Source organism: Myotis myotis, unplaced genomic scaffold (genome assembly GCF_014108235.1).
Source record: "Myotis myotis isolate mMyoMyo1 unplaced genomic scaffold, mMyoMyo1.p scaffold_m19_p_11, whole genome shotgun sequence".
In the NCBI taxonomy this organism is placed as follows: Eukaryota; Metazoa; Chordata; class Mammalia; order Chiroptera; family Vespertilionidae; genus Myotis; species Myotis myotis.
Genome location: NW_023416315.1, coordinates 73192848 through 73211919, shown reverse-complemented (window position 1 = coordinate 73211919; position 19072 = coordinate 73192848). Strand labels below are relative to the sequence as shown.

Below are 19072 nucleotides of genomic sequence, written 5' to 3'. Positions count from 1 at the left end.
GAAAACAGAAAAGAAAAAGGCGGAATTCGCCGCAGCACAGTTTAGTGCCTGCTGAGATCTCTCTTTGAACCTGATGTTTGTGAAGTTTATTGGGTTCTGTTCTGTTGTTGTCTGAAGCTGGGTACTTGGTTTGTTGGTTCTGCCTTGTAAACCTGTTTGAAGCTACAAGCAATCCACAGTTTGTGGCTGCCTCTGCTGGGCTTGGGTGGGTATGGGAAGGACCAAACTGTACCAGCACCAGGCCCAGGGCAGGTCAGCAAAAATCCTGGGGCACCCCAGGATCCACCTCCACCTGCCTCTGCCTGCCAGCTGCTTGTTAGGCTCATTCATTGAAAGAGCCTCTGATGGAATCAGGAGGATGGGGCTAGTGGATCTCCCTTGAGGGGGAGATGTAAGTCAGGAGTCAGAGATAATGGTGGGTGTGGTCCCCACCCCAGAGCCACACCACTGAGTCTGTCCCAGGTTTTTTCCCTGACCTCCGTAGGGCAGAGCCCCTAGTTGCCAGATGGGTGGGGCCTCCAGAGCCCAGAGGTTGGGTCTGCCAGAAGCCAGGAGGGTGTTTGGAAGTGCCTGGAAAAGGCCAAGCTACAAACCAAGGCCAGCTGCCACTAGTGCCAGGCTAGGAGCCACTTAGCAACAGGTATAGGGCATGCCAGGGCCAGATGCTGTTTGTTTGAGAGATTTTAGGAAAATTGGCAGCATGAGCCAAGATAGGTCATTTGTATGGAAAAGCCACTGAAAGGGTTGAGGTGGGCCCAAAAGTTGGGTGGGGTATGTAGGGTCTCAGGAAGTCAGTAGGGTGGAGCAAACGGTGTTTACCATGTTGATGGAGACTCAGATATGGTGCCTGCCTCCCAGCTCTGTGGTGGTCACTCAGCCAAAGAAAAATGGCCTGTGCCAGCACTTTTGTGTGGGAGAAAGCTGCCCCTTCACCCCTGGCCCTGTTGCCAGACAATTCATTTCCTCCCTATATGTCCAAGTTGCCTTCTGAGCTGCTGCCCAGTGCTGGAGTTCTAAGCAAGTGAGTGTGAGTAAGTCCCTGCCCAGGCCCTTTAAGAGGAATGCCTGGGACTCATGCAGCACTCTGTCTCACCAGCCACAATTTCTGCTGGTTTTCACAGCCAGAGGTTATGGGGACTTCTCTCCCTGGCACTGGAACCCTGGGCTGGGGGACCTGGTATAGGGCTGAGACCTTCACTTCTTGGGGGGACCTCAGCAGATGAGATATCCCTCTCGGTTTTTAACTGCTACACATGGGTATGGGACCAGCCCATATAGCAGTGATGGCGAACCTTTTGAGCTCAGCGTGTCAGCATTTTGAAAAACCCTAACTTAACTCTGATGCCATGTCAGTTATAGAAATTTTTTGATATTTGCAACCATAGTAAAACAAAGACATATTTTTGATATTTATTTTATATATTTAAATGCCATTTAACAAAGAAAAATCAACCAAAAAAATGAGTTCACGTGTCACCTCTGACACACGTGTCATAGGTTCGCCATCACTGCCATATAAGGTCTCTGCCCATTTTACCAGTCTGTTTGTGGCTTCTTTATATCCTTAGTTATAGAACTTCTGGTCAGCTAGATTCAGGCAGTTCTGAATGCGGTTGCTCTGCTGTTTAGTTGTGATTTTGATGTGGTTGTGGGCGGTGCTGAGTACTCCTGAGTTTTTCTACGCTGTCAACTTGACCATTAGCCTCTGCCTATTCTTTACAGTTCCACTCGGGCATTTTCTTCCCCCAGGAAATCTCCTCTAGCTTTTCCCTCATGCCGCATTCTGGGTAACCTGCCTTTCCGGCGCACTTCAGTAGCACCCTCAGATTATTTCTGCCATATCGCCTACCACACTAGTCCTGAAGATACCTCAAGAGGAAATATAGGGTATATAACTTATTTCAGATATAGATATAGATATTGTACACATGTGTATGGACCCATGTATACATATACATGAAGTATATTCTGCTCCAACAGTGGTACTAGTCCCCCTGAAGATATGGACTATAGTTTTTATCTCTACATTCCCGGTACCTCACCCAATAGCTTCAACATTATATATATTTATCAAATGAGCAAGTATGATGACAAATTATGGTTAGTAAAAATAATTGTTAGATAAAATTCATTCATTCTCTTTCAAATCATTCATTCTCTTTCTAAAAACTAATTTATAGAACTGGGGAGCTGCCAAAAGTCAAATTAGCTCTGAAAACATTATGGAAAGTTCCACTACGACCCTTTCTTACACACACACACACACACCTCCTCCAACCACCATTCTGGGATGAAGATGGATCAAAGAACAAAGAGGAGAAGAACGAAAGGAGAAGGAAAGATGATGATAGGGATGGTGAATAAGTAAAATTTCCAGAGCTTTGTAATCAAAATTGGGAAAAACACAATTAAAGCCATTAAGAGAGAAAGGCAGGAACAGCCTGTCTGCTCCTTAAGGCCTTCTTGAGCTTGTCAGCAGAGCTTCCCCCTGAGTGGGGGACACTGTCTGTATGAGGCCCTTTAGGCAACACCTTCTGGTGGACATTGCTCAAGCAGTGGTACCAGTGGGGGTGACCCTCCCCCGCCACATGAAGTTTGCATTTAGAATCCACAGATTTTCCCTGTCGATCAGCAATGTGTGATTTCAAGTTTAAAATAATGACTGGATTAAGGAAAAGACGTAAGAACAAAGGTCTTTTTCAGTGCCGCTCTGACTGTGGCCGCAAGATTAGACTCCATAGCGACACCACTTCATAAGCACTAGGCCCGTGCTTGGTACGGAGAGAAACGTTCCTAAGCTTGGCCTTGATGTAGATGCAGTAAGATTAGAAGAATGTGGCAAGGTCCTCAGGGAAGGTGGCCCACAGATTGAAGTTTCTGGTGAACAGTTATGGTCAGGAACAAGGGAGAACGAGTCTCACTGCCCCCTGGTAGCATGGAAAAGAGGGATGAGAGGTGATGACAGTGGAGGCAGGCTAGAGCACAGTCCCCTGTTTAAACAGTAGTTGGGGCACAGTTGAAAGACTCAGGTTTCATCCATCTTTCACCCTCCTGGCCATTCATCAGCCAAGACATTCATCAGCCTGTTTCTGTTGGGTGTGACACTGTTAGACACATGAACAGACATGGCTCTTATCTCCTACAGGAAGAACTGCTTCTGTGTTATTGGTTAGTGCATAGTAACTGGTGTCCTGTCTTCTGAGTATCTGTTAGACCCCTTTGAGTAAGTACATTAAAATTTATTTTCTGTTAACTAAATAAAGAAAATGAGCCCGTTAAGCATTAAAACTGGCCTTACTTGGAACAACTTTCTTGAGTAATCACTCTGTCATTCCTGGCTTTGATTAAAGTGCAAGAGGCTGTTTTAGATCTGGTTCACCTTAGGAAATGATCATAAAGAAGCAAAAGTTTTAACACTTAGGTTTCCAAAGGCCCTGTCATTGTAGAATTCTGAATTTTTTGAATCCTGAGGATACCTCGAGAGGAAATATATGATATATGACTTATTTCACTCATATACAAATGCATTTGTGTACATGTGTGTATAAATCCATACACACATATACATGAAGTATATTCTCCAAATATTTATCTCTTCCCTCTTCAGTCATTCAACTTCTGTCAAGACCCGGCTCTGCCATGATCCTTCCCGCTGCTGAAGTTCACACTGATCTTATCCTTTTTCTCATTGTATAGCATTTACTACCTGTACCAGTATTTTCAGCACTTATCTGTCAGCTATGTTCTTTGTACTTTGCATTATTAATTAGCTGTTTTGTGTGTCTCTTGGCACCTGTGTACATGGTGCCATCAAGTAACACTGAGGGACCAGGTTGGATTATAGGTAGAAGCATTTGCTAGGATTGGCAAACTGGCTTGTTTTTGTATGTCCAGTAAGTTAAAAATTACTTTTAAATTTTTAAAGGGTTAGAAAATAACACAAACAAACCAATATATATTACAGCGACCCTATGATACTCAAAGCCTCTAATATGTTTGCTATCTAGCTCTTCACAAAAGAAGTGTGCCAACCCCTGCTTTAGAGAATAATGAAAACTAATAGCGGACAGATTATAGGTTCCACCTTCCTAGCTGTAAGTAATTATATTAGGTATGAGTGTTTCCATTTTACAGATAAAGAACCTGAGGCTTGTTAATCTAAATAATTAGAATTTTGGACTTCACCTTTATAGGCATTAGGAGGAGCCACTAGACCAACAACAACAATAATAATAACTATTTAAGCTGCACAGGGGCAGGAACTTAGTCCTTTTTGTTCATTGCTGTATCCTTCCAACACCCAGAACAGTATCTGTCACATGGTATGGTTTTTATTACTTTCCTGTGGATGCCATAACAAATTACCACAAACTTTGTAGCTTAAAACTACAGAAATTTATTCTCACAGTCTGGAGCCTGGAGTTTGCAATCAAGGTGTCGGCCAAGTTCATGCTCCCTTTGAAGGCTCTAGGGAAGAAGTCTTCCTTACTTACAGTTCTGGTGCTCCCCGGAATTCCTTAGGTTGCAGTAGCATAACTCCTATCTCTGCCTCCGTCTTCACTTGGCCATCTCCCCTGTGAGTCTCCGTGTGTCCTCTCTTCTTATAAAGACAACATTCATTGGACTTAGGGCTCACACTCAATCCAGGATGATGTTATCTCAAGATCCTTAATGAATTACCCATCAAAAAGCCTATTTTCAAATAAAAACGTATTTTGAGGTCCCAAGGGAACATCAATTTTGAGGGCGGAAACTATTCAACCTACTGCAGGTCTCAATAAATATTTATTTTATTTTTCAATTATAGTTTACATTCCATATTATTTTGTATTAGTTTCAGGTGTACTCAAATATTTTTAAATGACTAAATGAATGAAGAAAGCGATCCTTTAATATGTTGTTAGCACTGGATTCATTTCATTTAAACTTCAAAACAATTCTATTAGATAGTATGTGCTTTTCCATTTCACAAGGGAAGTGAGGCTTGGAGAGCTAAGTATCTATCCTCGCTAAGTTTGCACAGCCGGTAAGGGCAGGGCCACACTGAGCTCATGTTCTTCCCCGCTAGGCCTGGCTGATTACCTCGACACATGACTAAAAAGGGGTTTGGGACTATTACACTAAATATTTACAGAGGCGGAATTCAGGGAAGAAGGTCTGAAATCAAGGAAATCAGATTGTAAGAGGCCAAGTATCAGATTTCTTTAATTTGATTAAAAATCTGTAAGTATCAATAAGTGGGTATAAACAACAAAAGAAAAAGAGGTGACAGCAATGGCTGAGACCGCTCATTAGGGAGAGGGTGGCTACTGATGCCAAATAGAAATAGAAAGCTAGAAGAGGGAGTCAGCTTGGAAAGAAAAATGAATAATTCGAATGTCATCAATGGCATATTCAAACTTGGCCTGGAGGCATTTGCAGAGACAGGGCTGGTCCCCAGAAGAGAGATGTGTGAAGTGAGGTCATCATCACCCTGAGGCAGCATCCAGCAGCTCATGAATCAGCAGTGTTGAGCCAGCAGCTGGCTGGCCCGGTGGTGCTACGTTTATGGCCATCTGAGGGTGAGCACGCAGCCAGAGAAAGCCCTTTTGTCCTTCATAGAGATGAATCAGCCCTCCTTTAACTGCCCCCAGCTTTGCTCCCCTGCTAGAATTGCAATTGAGGTCTCAGGTTTTTATGAACCACTATGACTTGAAGCTGTGAGGTGGGGTTATGTCCGTCATCAAAGGGAGTTGGTGGCAGCAAAAGGATAGAGGAAGCATCTTTCTTTTAGACTGTGTGCACTGAGTACATCATCAGGCTGAATCCTGTTCACAACACAAGCAATGCAATCCGATTCTGAGGGTTTGAGCACACCACCCTAACAGTCTGGCCAAGAGAGCTGACTCTACATTTTGCAAAAAATCGGGCTTTGATGTTAACATCTTGGACATTTGAGTACAGACTGAGAGAAGTTTAAATGTGTCTGAAAGAATCAACCTGATATTGAAGTTCAAAGCTCTATACTTTCACCTAAGGTCAATTCCAGACCACCCCTTCCCCAGTCCCACTTAATAAAGAGAAAAGAGCACTTGAATGAAATTTGGGGAAATAGGGTAAGTGGAATTTCTGAAATTAAAGCAGTTGAGTTTTTAGTCAACTATAGGAAAGCCCTGGGCAAAGAGGGACCTTCTATTTTGAAATAGGTATCCCCTGAAAACCATTACTTACATGTTCATAGAATCTATACAAAGTATAATTATGAATAAAGTTTAGATTACTTTGCTTCTGTTAATTTATTCATGGGCAAGCAAGGAAGAGAGCTGCTATGAGTGAACTAGCAAAGATTTTACAAGGCATTACATTTCTTTTAAAAATCTATCTGTAAGACATTTAAATCTATAGATGAGCTAAATCTGTCCTATAGATCAATTAAAAGAATCACCATTTTAAACATACCACATTCTTAATTATACTGAATTTAAATGTAATTGCATATTCACTGCATGCATCATAATGTTAATTAGGGGAGACATTTTGAATCAAATAGATTGAGGTATCTAGCACTTCAGTTTCCTTTTTATAAAACAAAACTCAGACCCAGAAAAATAAAATGATTTGCCTGAAGTCATGTGACCCATCAAATCCTAGCTGGGGTGCAGCTAGTCCTGTCCTGCAGGTTTGCTCATTCCTTTCTACCGGGTCCGTAGATCAGCCCTAGAGTGTGGGTTTGTCTCAGAAACACTGTAGGAGCCTATAAGTAAGTAGCCTGATGCAATACAAGGAATATAGGATTTGAAATCAACAACTAGGATTTAAGCTGTGATATTTACTCATAACTCCTTGAACCTCATTTTCTTCATCGGTAGAAACAGGATGTTCACAACAAACCCAACTCAGCCTTCAGAGGTCCAGATTAATAATGTACTTTGAAGATCACAATCCACTATACAGTTGTTATTTAGCACTACAGTAAACCCTCGGTTTTGTGGCTCTCAATTTAATGGAGTTTGGATTTAAGGGAAAAAATTTCCAGTCCTTATGTCATATGTGAAAATTAATACCCTGTTCATTTTAAAATGCTTTTAACCAAGATTTGCTTATAATTAAATTAACAGGTTATTTTTACTATTAATTCACTGTTATTTTTAACAAATGTTAGCAAATAGGCCATATGTTGGGGAAAAAACACTGTAGTAATTTTGCCAACATAAATAAATATTGCATACCTACAACTATAGTGAACATATATAAATCCAAGAGTCGCCCCTCATAATCAATGTTCAGGGAATGATTAGTACGTGATCACACTGCCTCATGCGGTAGTTGTTTCTGTTGCTGCGTGCACTAAGCCATGCCCCAGCCATGTGCATCTGTTTACTCAAGATGACTGGCAAACACATGCATTCAATATAAATTTAAAATTACTGTAATACATATAGAAAATTTTCCTGTGAAATTAAACCTTTCATACATACTTAATTTTAATGACACAAACATGTCTACATAAGTAAAAACAGGTAAACTAACTAATTTGTCAATTTTTAACATACTCATTTGGTAAACTGACTTTATTATATAATGGACTGTCGTCTTTAATAGACACCCCCTTACCTGAATTAGTCTGTTATATCGAGGTTTTACTATATTATTGTGAGCTCCTATGAGCTGTGATAAGTCATGAATGTTTCCAACCTGCTTAGGACATCAAGAAACTGGAGAGAGCTTTTGCCCTAGCCTGGTTTGCTCAGTGGGTAGAGCATCAGCCTGCAGACCAAAAGGTCCCTGGGCATGTACCTTGGTTGCAGGCTCTTCCCTGGCCCGGGCCCTGGTCGTGGCATGTACAGGAAGCAACCAATCTATGTGTTTCTCTCATGTCAATGTTTCTCTCATCTCTTCCACTCTCTCTAAAAGATCAATGGAAAAATATCCTCAGATGAGGATTAACAAAAGAGCAAAAAAAAGAAATTGGAGAGAGTTTTTAATAGGCTCTCTCCATTTCTCACTTCCCATTTATTCATTGTTTTCTTTTAAAATGTATTTTTATTATAATATGCTCATATATATATAGGAGTCATGTGCTGTATATATGTATGTGTGTTGTGTGTATGAAAAATAAAACAAATACTGACTTCTCTGCCACTGGCTTAAAAAGAGAATATTACCAAGGCCTTTGAAGCCCTCTGTGTGTCCCACCCCAATCATATCCTCTCCCTCTAAGAAAAGTGGATAAACAACGATTGTGATTTTTTTGTTGTTGTTCATCTTTCCCTTGCCTTTAGTTGTACTACCCGTGTCTCTGCCTAAACAATGTATTTGTATTGGGTGAATTTTTTTCTTTCTTCTTTTTCCCTCTTGACATATATGTCAGGGATAAATTATTATCTTCCTGCATCCTTATACTACCCACCTCATTCTTTGTCACAGTACCTCCTTCCCACCCATTAAAACACATCACTCCTGTTACTCTAAAGTCCTTGTAAAGAGAGACATTGAAGAGAGCCAAGCTTCAGGTTTACATGAGCAAGGAGTGGGTGTCCATACCTATCAGGGAGTGGGACATCAGCTGCCAGGGCAAATGCAAGAATCCAAGAATGGGAAGGGTCCTGTGTCCTCTGAGACACATTTGGTCATCTGATCCTTCACCTTAATGGGAAAACTAAAAAACCTAAAATGTAAATCAAGGTTAGTTTGGATGTCCTATAAGAAATTTAGACTTTTCCTGCAGGCCTTTGGGAAGCAACTAGGTTTGGGGAAAAAGTGAATGACAAAGCATAACTGCTTCAAGGCAGATGAGATAGGAAACCAAAAGGCCGGAGAGAAAACTCCTAGCCTGGGGCAGGGGTGGAGGTGTGGCTGCAGAGCCAGGAGGGACGCTGCAGACAGAGTCCCGTGGGATTTCACAACTGGTTGGATGTGGGAAATGCTAGAGAGAGAGGAGCTGGTGATGACTGAAATGTCAAAGTTACCTGGATGGAAACATGATAATGAGCCAAAATAGTAAGTTAACAAGAGAGGTAAATTTGAAAGCCAAAATGACTAGGACAGCCCACAATTATTAATTCCAGTCTTTCTCTCAGCAAAGGGATCAGAGGTGGGTGAATCTGCATTTCCTACTTTCAAGAGTTCGCAGGTTTTTTACATGTCACATGATAAACTTGTGTTCAATGATTCTAGCTCTTTGTTCCTCATACATGAAATTAGGGGCTGGAGTACGGTGGTGTCCAAAGCCCTCTCCCCTTTGGTAATTATGCAGTTCTCAGAACTTTGCCCGGAATAGGACATGGTAGCAAAAGAAACGCATGAGCTTGGCAGTCAGAGAGAACTAAACCCTAATGCCAGGTCCAGCGTGAACTGGGCGCTGTGGCCGTGCCCTTGGTTTGCCCTGCGCCTCCTCCTGAAAACTGAGTGTGATAAAAGCTCACAGGGCCGCTGTGAGTCTGGTTGTATGTGGAAATGCCCAACCTCAGTGCCTGGCACAGCGTAGGTGCAGGAAAAAGATAGACTTCCTCCCTCCCTTCCTTCCTTCCTTCTTCCTCCCTTTGTTACCAATAGGAGAGCGTTAGTCTGGCTCCCCAACTGGTGCTTCGGGGAAACCTTCTCTGTGGTGCCCCAAAGCAGCTGTTGTACTAGAGAACTGCTTTCCACCAGCCTTCCTTAGTTTTCTCCCAAAGCTCAAGACCTCCCGGCTTGGAGGGAAGTGTGAGTGGCAAGGAGACCCTTGGCAGCCGGTCTGTCGTTGCTTTTCCAGCTGGACCCAACCCCACTCCAAGAGCACAGCGAAGAGCTCCCTGTGCGTAAAGTGGTAAGAAGAAGCCACACCAGCTTCCCTGTGCAAAGAAGCAGCAAACACATTCAGTCATTATCTGTAAGGGGTGCAGGGAATCAGACCGAGATTTAGTGCTATGTGCACAGCGCTTTATCTTTGCAGTGCTGAGAGCCGAAAACAAGGCTCTCTGGGAGTTAAAGTTCTACTCAGGCTCAAAGACAGCGTGCGGCTCGAGGCCAGGTCCTGCCACCCTGACCCCGGCCGTTGAGTTTATCATGATTCTCAGCAGGAAGAGTCAAGGAGTAGTTCCCTCTCCTACAGTGAACCCTGGAAGGGTACATTTTTCTGGAAGTTCAGACCCCTACCCCTCTCCTACAGATCTCAGTGATGGAGAAAATTAAGAACAAATACAGTTAGGCAGTCCCGGCTTATGAATTTGAATGCCACCTGAACCTGACATGATGTTAGTTTTTTTGGTTCCAAACTGCACAGTTTTTCAGAGTCAAAGAGTTCTGTAAATGCTATTCCAGCATTTTGCAGTGTCTCTATACTTAGGAATGTGTTTTGGGGGGAAATAGAGACATAACTTCATCTTGTCGGTCCTTGAGGAGGTTCCATTTAGAGACCTTCCTATTTCCTGAAGGAGAAGCCTGGAAGCGTACAAAATAAATGATACCTCAACTCTGACTCAGAGTTCTACATTTATGCCTTCCACATGAGGAAACAAGAGGCTGAAGTTCTGATCATATTACTCTTCCTTCATTTAAAAATGATTAGCAAGTCCCTGCAGGTTTTCAGACACTCTGAGAGCCAGCTCACCTCCGTTCTCCTACTCACCCCGTTCAGAAAGGCAGACCACAAAGCAAGCTGGGGAGGCACGCGGGGTATATGTCTGGTCACTTTGCAGATACATTAATTTTTCAGCGAGCTGTTATCAATACAGACTGTGTGCTGGGCACAAAACATAGTAGGGATAAAAAATGAATAAGACAATTTCCGGCCTCTTGTTGATAGAAGGCTGTTACTAGTTTACAGTCAAAGACTCTACTCCATTCACAGCAAGCTGTTTTACATCCCAATGAATTCATAACTCTACCAGCACTGGACTTTGAGGGTTTAAGGTTTCCAGGATGCCACCTCATTAAAGAAAAAAAGGAGTAAGGTCAAGCAAGAGAAGGAACAAAAGAAGCACAGAAGCTGACCCTGAAGAGTAGTCACCTCTATAATGGAATACTTGAAATGGCCTTTAGTTTAAAACTGGTATTTGCTCCTTTAAGCAGGTCCCCTCAATTCTAGCTGTTTCTGCAAAATGGATGATTGATCACCAATGGAAACTTAATTACCAGTTAATCGGTTACTATTGAATTGCTGGTAGATCTCAGTTGTCTGCTACGCCTCAGGGTAATCTATAGTACTTTAGTGAAGAAAAGCTTCTAATTAAATAGCATTCACTAATGTATTAAAATGCATGTCTAGAGCTAAAACATTTCATTAATTATGAGTCAGTAGGTTTAGCATCTCAGAGACTCTGTTTGCTAATTTGTCACTATTTCAAGTGAAGACATAGTTGTTGCTTACATAAAATAGTATTGTGGGTGATTTTTAAACAGTAAAAGAGAGTGGATATAAGAATTTCACATTCCATGTAACAGAAATTTGACCTTAAGGAGTAAGGTGATTTTATATAAGGATAATGAAATTTTTTATTTCAATTTGTTCTTGAACACTAAGTTGGTTTGAAATATAATGACAATTTTCTGATTATTATAAATATAATGGGATAATAATAGAGAATTTCTAATCTTCAAATAATTTTCCAGGATTTATATAGCTATATACAAAGATGTGTAAGAATGAACTTTTTCCCTCTTTTTCTTCCAAGTTAACCTTCATTTTCCTTAATACATCCTCCTGCTCCTAGTTATCTGTCCCAAATTTACCAATTCGAAACTATCTTGTCAGGATAGTTAGGAGTCAGACATTCTATTTATCCTTCATAAACTCTTAACTGCCTATATTCCTTTAAAAAAAAAAAGCTTTAATAATATTGGTTCATATCTCCACGCTCATTCCCCATCTACCCATAATTGATTCAGTTACTTGTTCATTTGATTAATATTCACTGAAGATATACTGTATGAGGTATTTCATCTATTATAAGCAATTACAGTGGTGAACAAAACAGGTCCCTAATCCCAGAGAGCCACCTAGAGAAGTCTCACATCAATCATATAACCAAAATAGAAGAATTTGACCTAGATACTGGGATCAGGGAAGGCCTGCTGAGTAAATGATGACCAGCTGGGAACTGAAGGAGGCATAGCCGTTAGCAGAGTGCATGGAGGTGGAAGGAGGACTTCAGGCAGAGGGACCAGCATGTGCAAAGGCCCTGTAACGGGAGGATACATGGCATATGTGGAAAACTGAAAGATGGTCAGCTTGCTGGAGCACAGAGAGCAAAGGGTAGCACCTGGCAGGGTAAGTGTGCAAAGGTTGGATAGGATTCAGATGAGTCAGGGCCCAAGAGGTCACAAAAATTGTGTCCTTCACCTAAGAGCAATAAGGAGACATTTTTAAGTGTTTTAAACAGAGTTATATGATAAGACTTATGTTGTAAGAAGAAAACCTGGCTGCAATGTAGAGACTGGATCTGGAAAGCGATTGGGTAAGACTGGTGTGGCAGGTCCAGTTAGGAAGTCCAGGAGAGGGTGGGGGGATGAAGGGAGGGCTTAGATGAAGGTTGATGTGGTGGAGATAGAGAAACTGGATGGACCCAGGAGATCTTTAGAAAGGACAGTTGATTGGAATTGGTAATGAACTGTACATGGGGAAGAATCAGGGATGACCCTTTGGTTTCTGACTTGTGCACCTGGAGGAATGGTAGAGCCATTCACTGGGGTGCATTGTATCATTAGAGTAGGCATGGGGAAGACTGTTTTCTACACTAGCCATTTTTGGTTAGGTCTTTGAGCTTGTCTGAGTGCAGATTTCATAGTGCGATTTATGCACAGTCAGCTCAGAGCAGAGGGGTAGTCTGGAGGTACACAGGTGTCAACTAAATAGCAATAGCTGCCGCAGGAGAGGCTGAGAGCCTGGGGGAGAGTATGAGGAGTGAGTGGAAAAGCAGCCCTAAGATGGAGCCTTGAGAAACCCCAACATTGATAGCCAGGCATGGGTTTTCCTACAACGGAGACATAAATGCTGCAGCCTGAAAAGTAGGAGGAAAACCAGGAGACTGAAGTATTTAAGGGAAGGGAGCTCTTACTTGTCACACATTACTGGACAGTATTTTTTAAATCCTTCCGTTTGAAGTTGAACCTGAAGGATATATACCTGGTTGAGTGGTAATTGCCTTTCAGTAAGCTGGTTACTGAGGCATTTGATGTACAGCATTTGCATGTTTTGAGCCTTTCACTCTAATGATGACAAATATGTAAGTGGTGTTTTCTGCATGCTGGGTTCTACTGTAAAGGGCTTCTATAAACTAGCTCATTTCATCTTCACAACAGTTCTCTAAGGTAGGCACATTTCTATAATTCTCTCGGTTTCACAGCTGCGGGAACTGAAATGGAGATGACATGAATTTCACAAACACAGAGAGACTGTAGGGACTACATAAAGTAAACAGGCAGTAGGGACCAGGGTTTGATGCAGGCACTGGGGTCTATGCTGTGCTGCCTCCCATGAATTATCTATCAGCCACCACTTTGCGCCACCTCGCTGCACACAGATGCACAAAGGCACACATTTTAAAGTATAATGTCCCGCCATAGTTGGGCGGCTCGGGACATTATACTTTATACATTATGCATTATACGTTGGCTGGGGCATCGTCCTGTACACCAAAAAGGTTGCAGGTTCAATCCCCAGACGGGGTGCATACAGGAGGCCACCAATTAATATTCTCTCTCTCTCTCTCTCTCTCTCTCTCTCTCTCTCTCTCCTCCCTCTCTCTTTCCCTCCCTCCCCCCCCCCACTTCCCCCCTCATCCTGCCTTCCTCTTCCTAAAATCAAACATATCCTCTGGTGAGAATTAAAAGAAAAAACTTGAATAAAATATAATGTCCAAGTATGACTCCAACATTTATTACTATTCCAGTCGAAGTTCATCTCATTAGACTTGCCTGCTAGAAGCATTACCTTTAGGTCAAGGACTGAGACATTTACAGTTTCATTTTTCTTTAAATATACCAGCTAGGTTTCATCTTTATGCACATAATGAACCATGGTACACACTGTGATAGTAAAGTGTGCCCCCAGTTCAGAGTACGTGCACATACAACAGGCCTCACGGTCCTGGAGACATTCAGGTCACTGGAAATATTTCTGCCTATCTGGGCCTATTTGCACAGTTCTCCTCACCATTCCCCTCCAGGCTCTGAAAAGACGTACTGAAAAGTTTCTTAATAGCTCACTCTCATCTGGACTCACGTTAATTCTATGATCATATTTTATTCCAGACACTTTTGAGAAATTCATCAGGCTGTGAAGTGCACAGTGATGAGTATCGAACGGAGTTTACTACAGCTTTGCAGCGCGTCGACTTATTCATGGGCCAATTCAACCAAGTCCTCTTAACATCCATATCCACCTTCATTAAAGGGGAGCTCACCATCGCTAACCTGGGGACCTCAGAAGGCCGCTTCATGCAGGTAAATGCTTTCTGAGGGGGGCTGCGTCTGCTTTATCTGGTATTATACCATTAATTTGGTTTTTGCAATAAGGTATTGCAAACATTCTAAAATGAATATCATACTGGAAACTAAAGACACCGACTGACAGCAAAACAATGAAGGCTGGTCCACTTTTTATGAAGTGTATTGGCCTATTTTTGTTAAATTCGCGAAGCTTCCGGTTTAAGTGTGGTTGCTTTTCATTTCTTGGCCCAGAAGGTTTGGTGGTTGTTTTTTTTCTTTTCCATTCATGATTTCTATCACATGATTGGAAAATAAAACGAAACAATTACAGTGCTTCCAGGCGATGTTTTCCTCTTTCAAGGGAAGCTAAGGATCAAAGGAGCGCTATTGTGTGTACCGTGTGTCTCCATGAGAAGAAACATTCACATCATTGAGAAATATTGGCAGCAGTTAGGAGGGGAGTTGTCATCAAAATCCCATTGTAACTTCAACTCTCCTGATTTCTGCAAAATGATGGGGGTCAGACACAAAGAAGTTTAGATACTGAGGGAGAAAAATCTGTGGGTTTTTGTTTTTTTTAAGAAATGCTTTAATGGATAGCAACAGTATTTCCATACAATAAAAGTTCACATTTCAGAAGTTATGTTTCCTAGATACAAGAATCATAGTGCCTTGCAGAAATTAAAATGCTTTTGTGTGTGCTGTTTTACTGCTTTAATAGTTACTGCATAATGATTTCAACATGAGTTCCTTATTAGATTCTTAATTAATGCAGAATAACAATGGCATCTATGGAAATGCTGACTCTCTATTTCTCTTAAAGAAAGATGCTTTTTTCATAATTATCTGGTATAATTAAGATCCTACTCAGACCATGATGTCTAGTAAACCAATTGAAGATGATGATGTTTTCCTATGGCTTGCTCCTCTGTACATCCTCTGTCTATATTCTATTACAAAACGTTTTTAAAAATTACCACTGTCTTTATTGCAGTCTGGATATTGGCCACTGCCATATTTTAATTTGTGTTTTTCTTGTACTAGTGGGCACGATGGAATTTTTCAAAGTTATAAAACTTGTAAATAAAGCCTTCCTAGCTCAAAGCGAATCATATAGATCCTGTTCTCTAAATAGTCCCACACTTAGAATCCCCTCCTCCCATTGCTTCGAAGTTAAGTACAGTGGGGCCTTGACTTACGAATTTAATTCGTTCCGAGACCAAGCTCGTTAAGGAGCTCGTTAACTCAAATTACTCTATCAACTCAATGCAAAAAATCAGTGGAGAGACAGCTGGTATCTCAAAAAACTCGTTACTCGGGACACTCGTAAGTCAAGGCCCCACTGTACACTGTTTCATCCCCCTCCTCCCTCTCTCCCAGCCTAGAGTTTTTATTTACCCACCGCAGTCCATTTAATTCTCTCCCTAATGCCTCAAAATCTGAAGGAGGGATGCCCAGTCCTGTCCCACACAAGCAAGCGCTCTAAGGTATTTGAAAGATGGTCTTACCTGTGATCCTTGTAAAATGTGTGGTATTATGTTGTGCTTGTTTTTCTTTTTTTTTTTTTTGGTTAACATTGATTTTATTCTATGGAATTCCAAAAAATTTGAAGGAGGATGAAAGAAGCTAACATCTATTGAATTCCTAATGTGTTCCCTATGTTCGTTTGCTTTCCTTTATCTTTCTTTCTGCTTTTCTTTTTTCCTAGATTGTCTATGACTCCCCAATCCAGTTTCGTATTCACAAACTTTCCACAGACACTTTTAGGTCTGACACTTTTTTTACCTCAAAAGCCTCCTGGACTATTTCCGGATTCTAAAGATCTAATAAAGTCCCATTTTTCGATAGGTTGCTTTAACAACTGGGGAAATTGTGCTGTGACAGATTCCACCACCCAAGTGATGTGCCATGCACCGTCAGACTCATTATAACAGAAATGCTGTGCCAAATATGTTATTCTGACCTCCCAGCATTTTCATAAGAGAAGCCCATTATCTATACATCCAACACATTAGAAATAAAAATAAGCAAACAAGTAGAAACTAATGTATATAAAGTACTGATATCACTGATTTTAAAAACACACACACACAAGACAGGTGGCTCTTAATTCATCAAATATGTATCAGGAGCTTACTAACTTTGCTTTCCTAGGCAAATAAGCAAAGCAAAGAAAGCAGTGACACAGAACCTGCCTTTATGGAGCTAACATTTTGGTAGGGAAGATACAAACATGTACCTGATACCAAGACTAGAAAGACATAAGACAAAGGACGACTGACATCCACAGAGGATCTGTTTCTCTAACACTTGCCTAAGAGATTTTCACTCCATTAAACTTTTATTTAAATAAAACCTAAAACACTGGAAGGATCAAACAGTCAATATCATTGAAATCCAGTTTGTTTACAGCAAATAATGTTAGGGGAGGAGTCAGTAGTGCCGCAACGACAAGGGGACCTTCCAGCGTCATCTAGCTGCTGGCCAAGTTCTGTAAATGTTTTGACTGCACTAATGTGCTAAATCTGTGGCCAGGCCTCACTTTCTGCAACTCAGGTTTTAGTAATACTGTGGAGTCTCTGTTACAAAATGGAATGGACGTAATCTTTTTTTTCCAAAAACAGCTGCCATCCATAAAAAGGAACAGAAAAATGATTTTACTTCCTTCCTACCCTGAAGCCTAAAGGCAAAGTTGCTTTACAAATGTTTTCTTCCAAGAGTTTGCAGCTGTTTCTGCCTCTCCTATTGTGCTTATGTTCAGCCCTGGCTGGGAACCCAAGCGACAGCCCCAGCTGTCGGGTGCAAAGTGAATCAGGTATTTCACAGTGGTTATTTAATTAGAAAGAATTATATTGTTTAGCTAACAATATTATGTGTATGGCAGAGAAGACATTTTTTACATGTTTCTAACATTTAAGCATGCGTATCTTATCTCGTACAGGTGCAACTATGTCTAAATGTACTGATGTGTACATCTATTTGAGTCTCTCTCTCTGTCGAGCCATGTCAGTATAGATTTCAAAAACAGTTTTTATTTGTGTGATCACTCTCTTGGGATGCTATGAAGTAAAATAATGTGATAAGCAATATTCAAGATAGCATAAATAAACAATGAGTCCGTGGCTGCCCACAGAATTTGGAGGGGGAAGGGACTTAGAGAAGAACAAGGCTCAGGAACATGAGCGCAGCGTGCAGAGCTACGTGGGAGAGGGGAGAGCGATACTCATGAAGATCACAGGACTAATCACAGGGATTGCCCATGTCTCCCCTTCTGAGCTCCTCGTCTAATCTACATCCAAAAACAATGCTTGTTTGATTTGTTTTTTGCAGCACTTGTATAAGGCCTTTAATCTCTAGATGCAAGGCATTGCTATTAAAATATTTGTGCATGACTGTCAGGCCAGGGAGAGTGAGTGGCTCAGGAATGGCTTGGGGGCGGGGAGTCCCTTTCATGACTTGGTTCAAGCTCAGCTCCACCAACAGGGCAGCTACCTTTTCTGCATACAGCGGCCGTGCCTGGGCCCTGTCACAGTTGTCCTTGGGCCCTTTGGCTTTCTCCGTGTGCTTCTCCAATCCCCTTTTTCCTCTCCCCAGTTTTTTAATGCTGTTACCACTCACTACCCCTTTTCTCTTGTGCCTCTTAACCGGACTAGTTGGGTCTTTAGCAGAAAACTGAAAGGTAGGGCTCACCTAAAAAGACATCCTTAGCCTGTGATCATGACTTATGACCGTTACTTAAATGATTGCATTAGTAATCAGTGAACTTGAGAATAATTCCTCATTTCCAGTAAGGAGAATCAATCCAGTTATTGACCTCCTGTTTCAAATTCCTTCAGTTCCTGTGCCACCATCAAGGCATGTCTATGCTTAGTGTTGGAAGCCTGTGGTATATATTATGTTTGGGATTATGGCTATTTTAAAGTATGTAGACACAGATCATCAACTCATCAATGCTGTAAAAAAGCATCCGGCAAGAGACACAGCCAAATAAAGCTTGAGCTTAAATGACATTTCTCGAAGGATTGCTGACTTTTGCATCTCCTTTATAAAATGCTCGGATAAAAATATCATTTGTCTTTTTTTAATGGCACATTATTGATTTTTTATATCCCTAAAGACTGTTAGGTTTAATATATTTCTTTAAAAGAAAATATACTCATGAGTTCTAAAATTTCTTTTGTGAAAGAAAGTTATGAATAATAGTTTCAGAATATGTCCATAACTAAAAAGTAAGCCCAGTTCATGTATAATCTCCTTAAATGAATTAATATATATTCTTATAGTGCATTTATCTTTTAAAAACATAGTAAGTATTTGAAACCAAGGGAAAACGCTGAAGTTTGTTTGTTTTGGGTAGCATGGAATAACTGGGGTTCCTTGTTTGAGTGCTTAGAATAGAGAGACATTTTAAGACATGAAATATATCTACCAATAAGGTTTCGAACTTTTATCACTTCTTAAATTCAGAAACAAATATACTCTATGTATTGAGTGGATAATTCTACAATCATTGTATTTGGAATATTGATTTGAAAGTATTTTAACATGGTTACAAATTTACTAGCTTATTTTGTTTTTAGATTTTTTTGTTTGTTTTTTTACAAAGGGCTTAGTCTGGTTTTGATTCATTTCGATTTCTTGACTCACTTCAAAAAGTTGAAATGCTCACACGTCAGTATTTTAATAG

At 41.1% G+C, this 19072-nt stretch overlaps 1 protein-coding gene across 10 annotated transcripts in view; it reads left to right on the top strand.

Annotated features, from left to right (window-relative positions):
• The window catches only part of MET (MET proto-oncogene, receptor tyrosine kinase), a 144321-nt gene that overhangs the window by 63224 nt on the left and 62025 nt on the right, over nucleotides 1-19072 (top strand). For 9 of the 10 annotated variants that reach the window (XM_036328904.1, XM_036328902.1, XM_036328900.1 and 6 more), the window contains exon 3: nucleotides 14209-14400. In XM_036328904.1, the coding sequence (XP_036184797.1) occupies nucleotides 14209-14400 (192 nt within the window). Of the gene's footprint in view, nucleotides 1-9766; nucleotides 9785-14208; nucleotides 14401-19072 lie in introns of those variants that run through there. The other variant, XM_036328908.1, reaches the window with a different exon arrangement.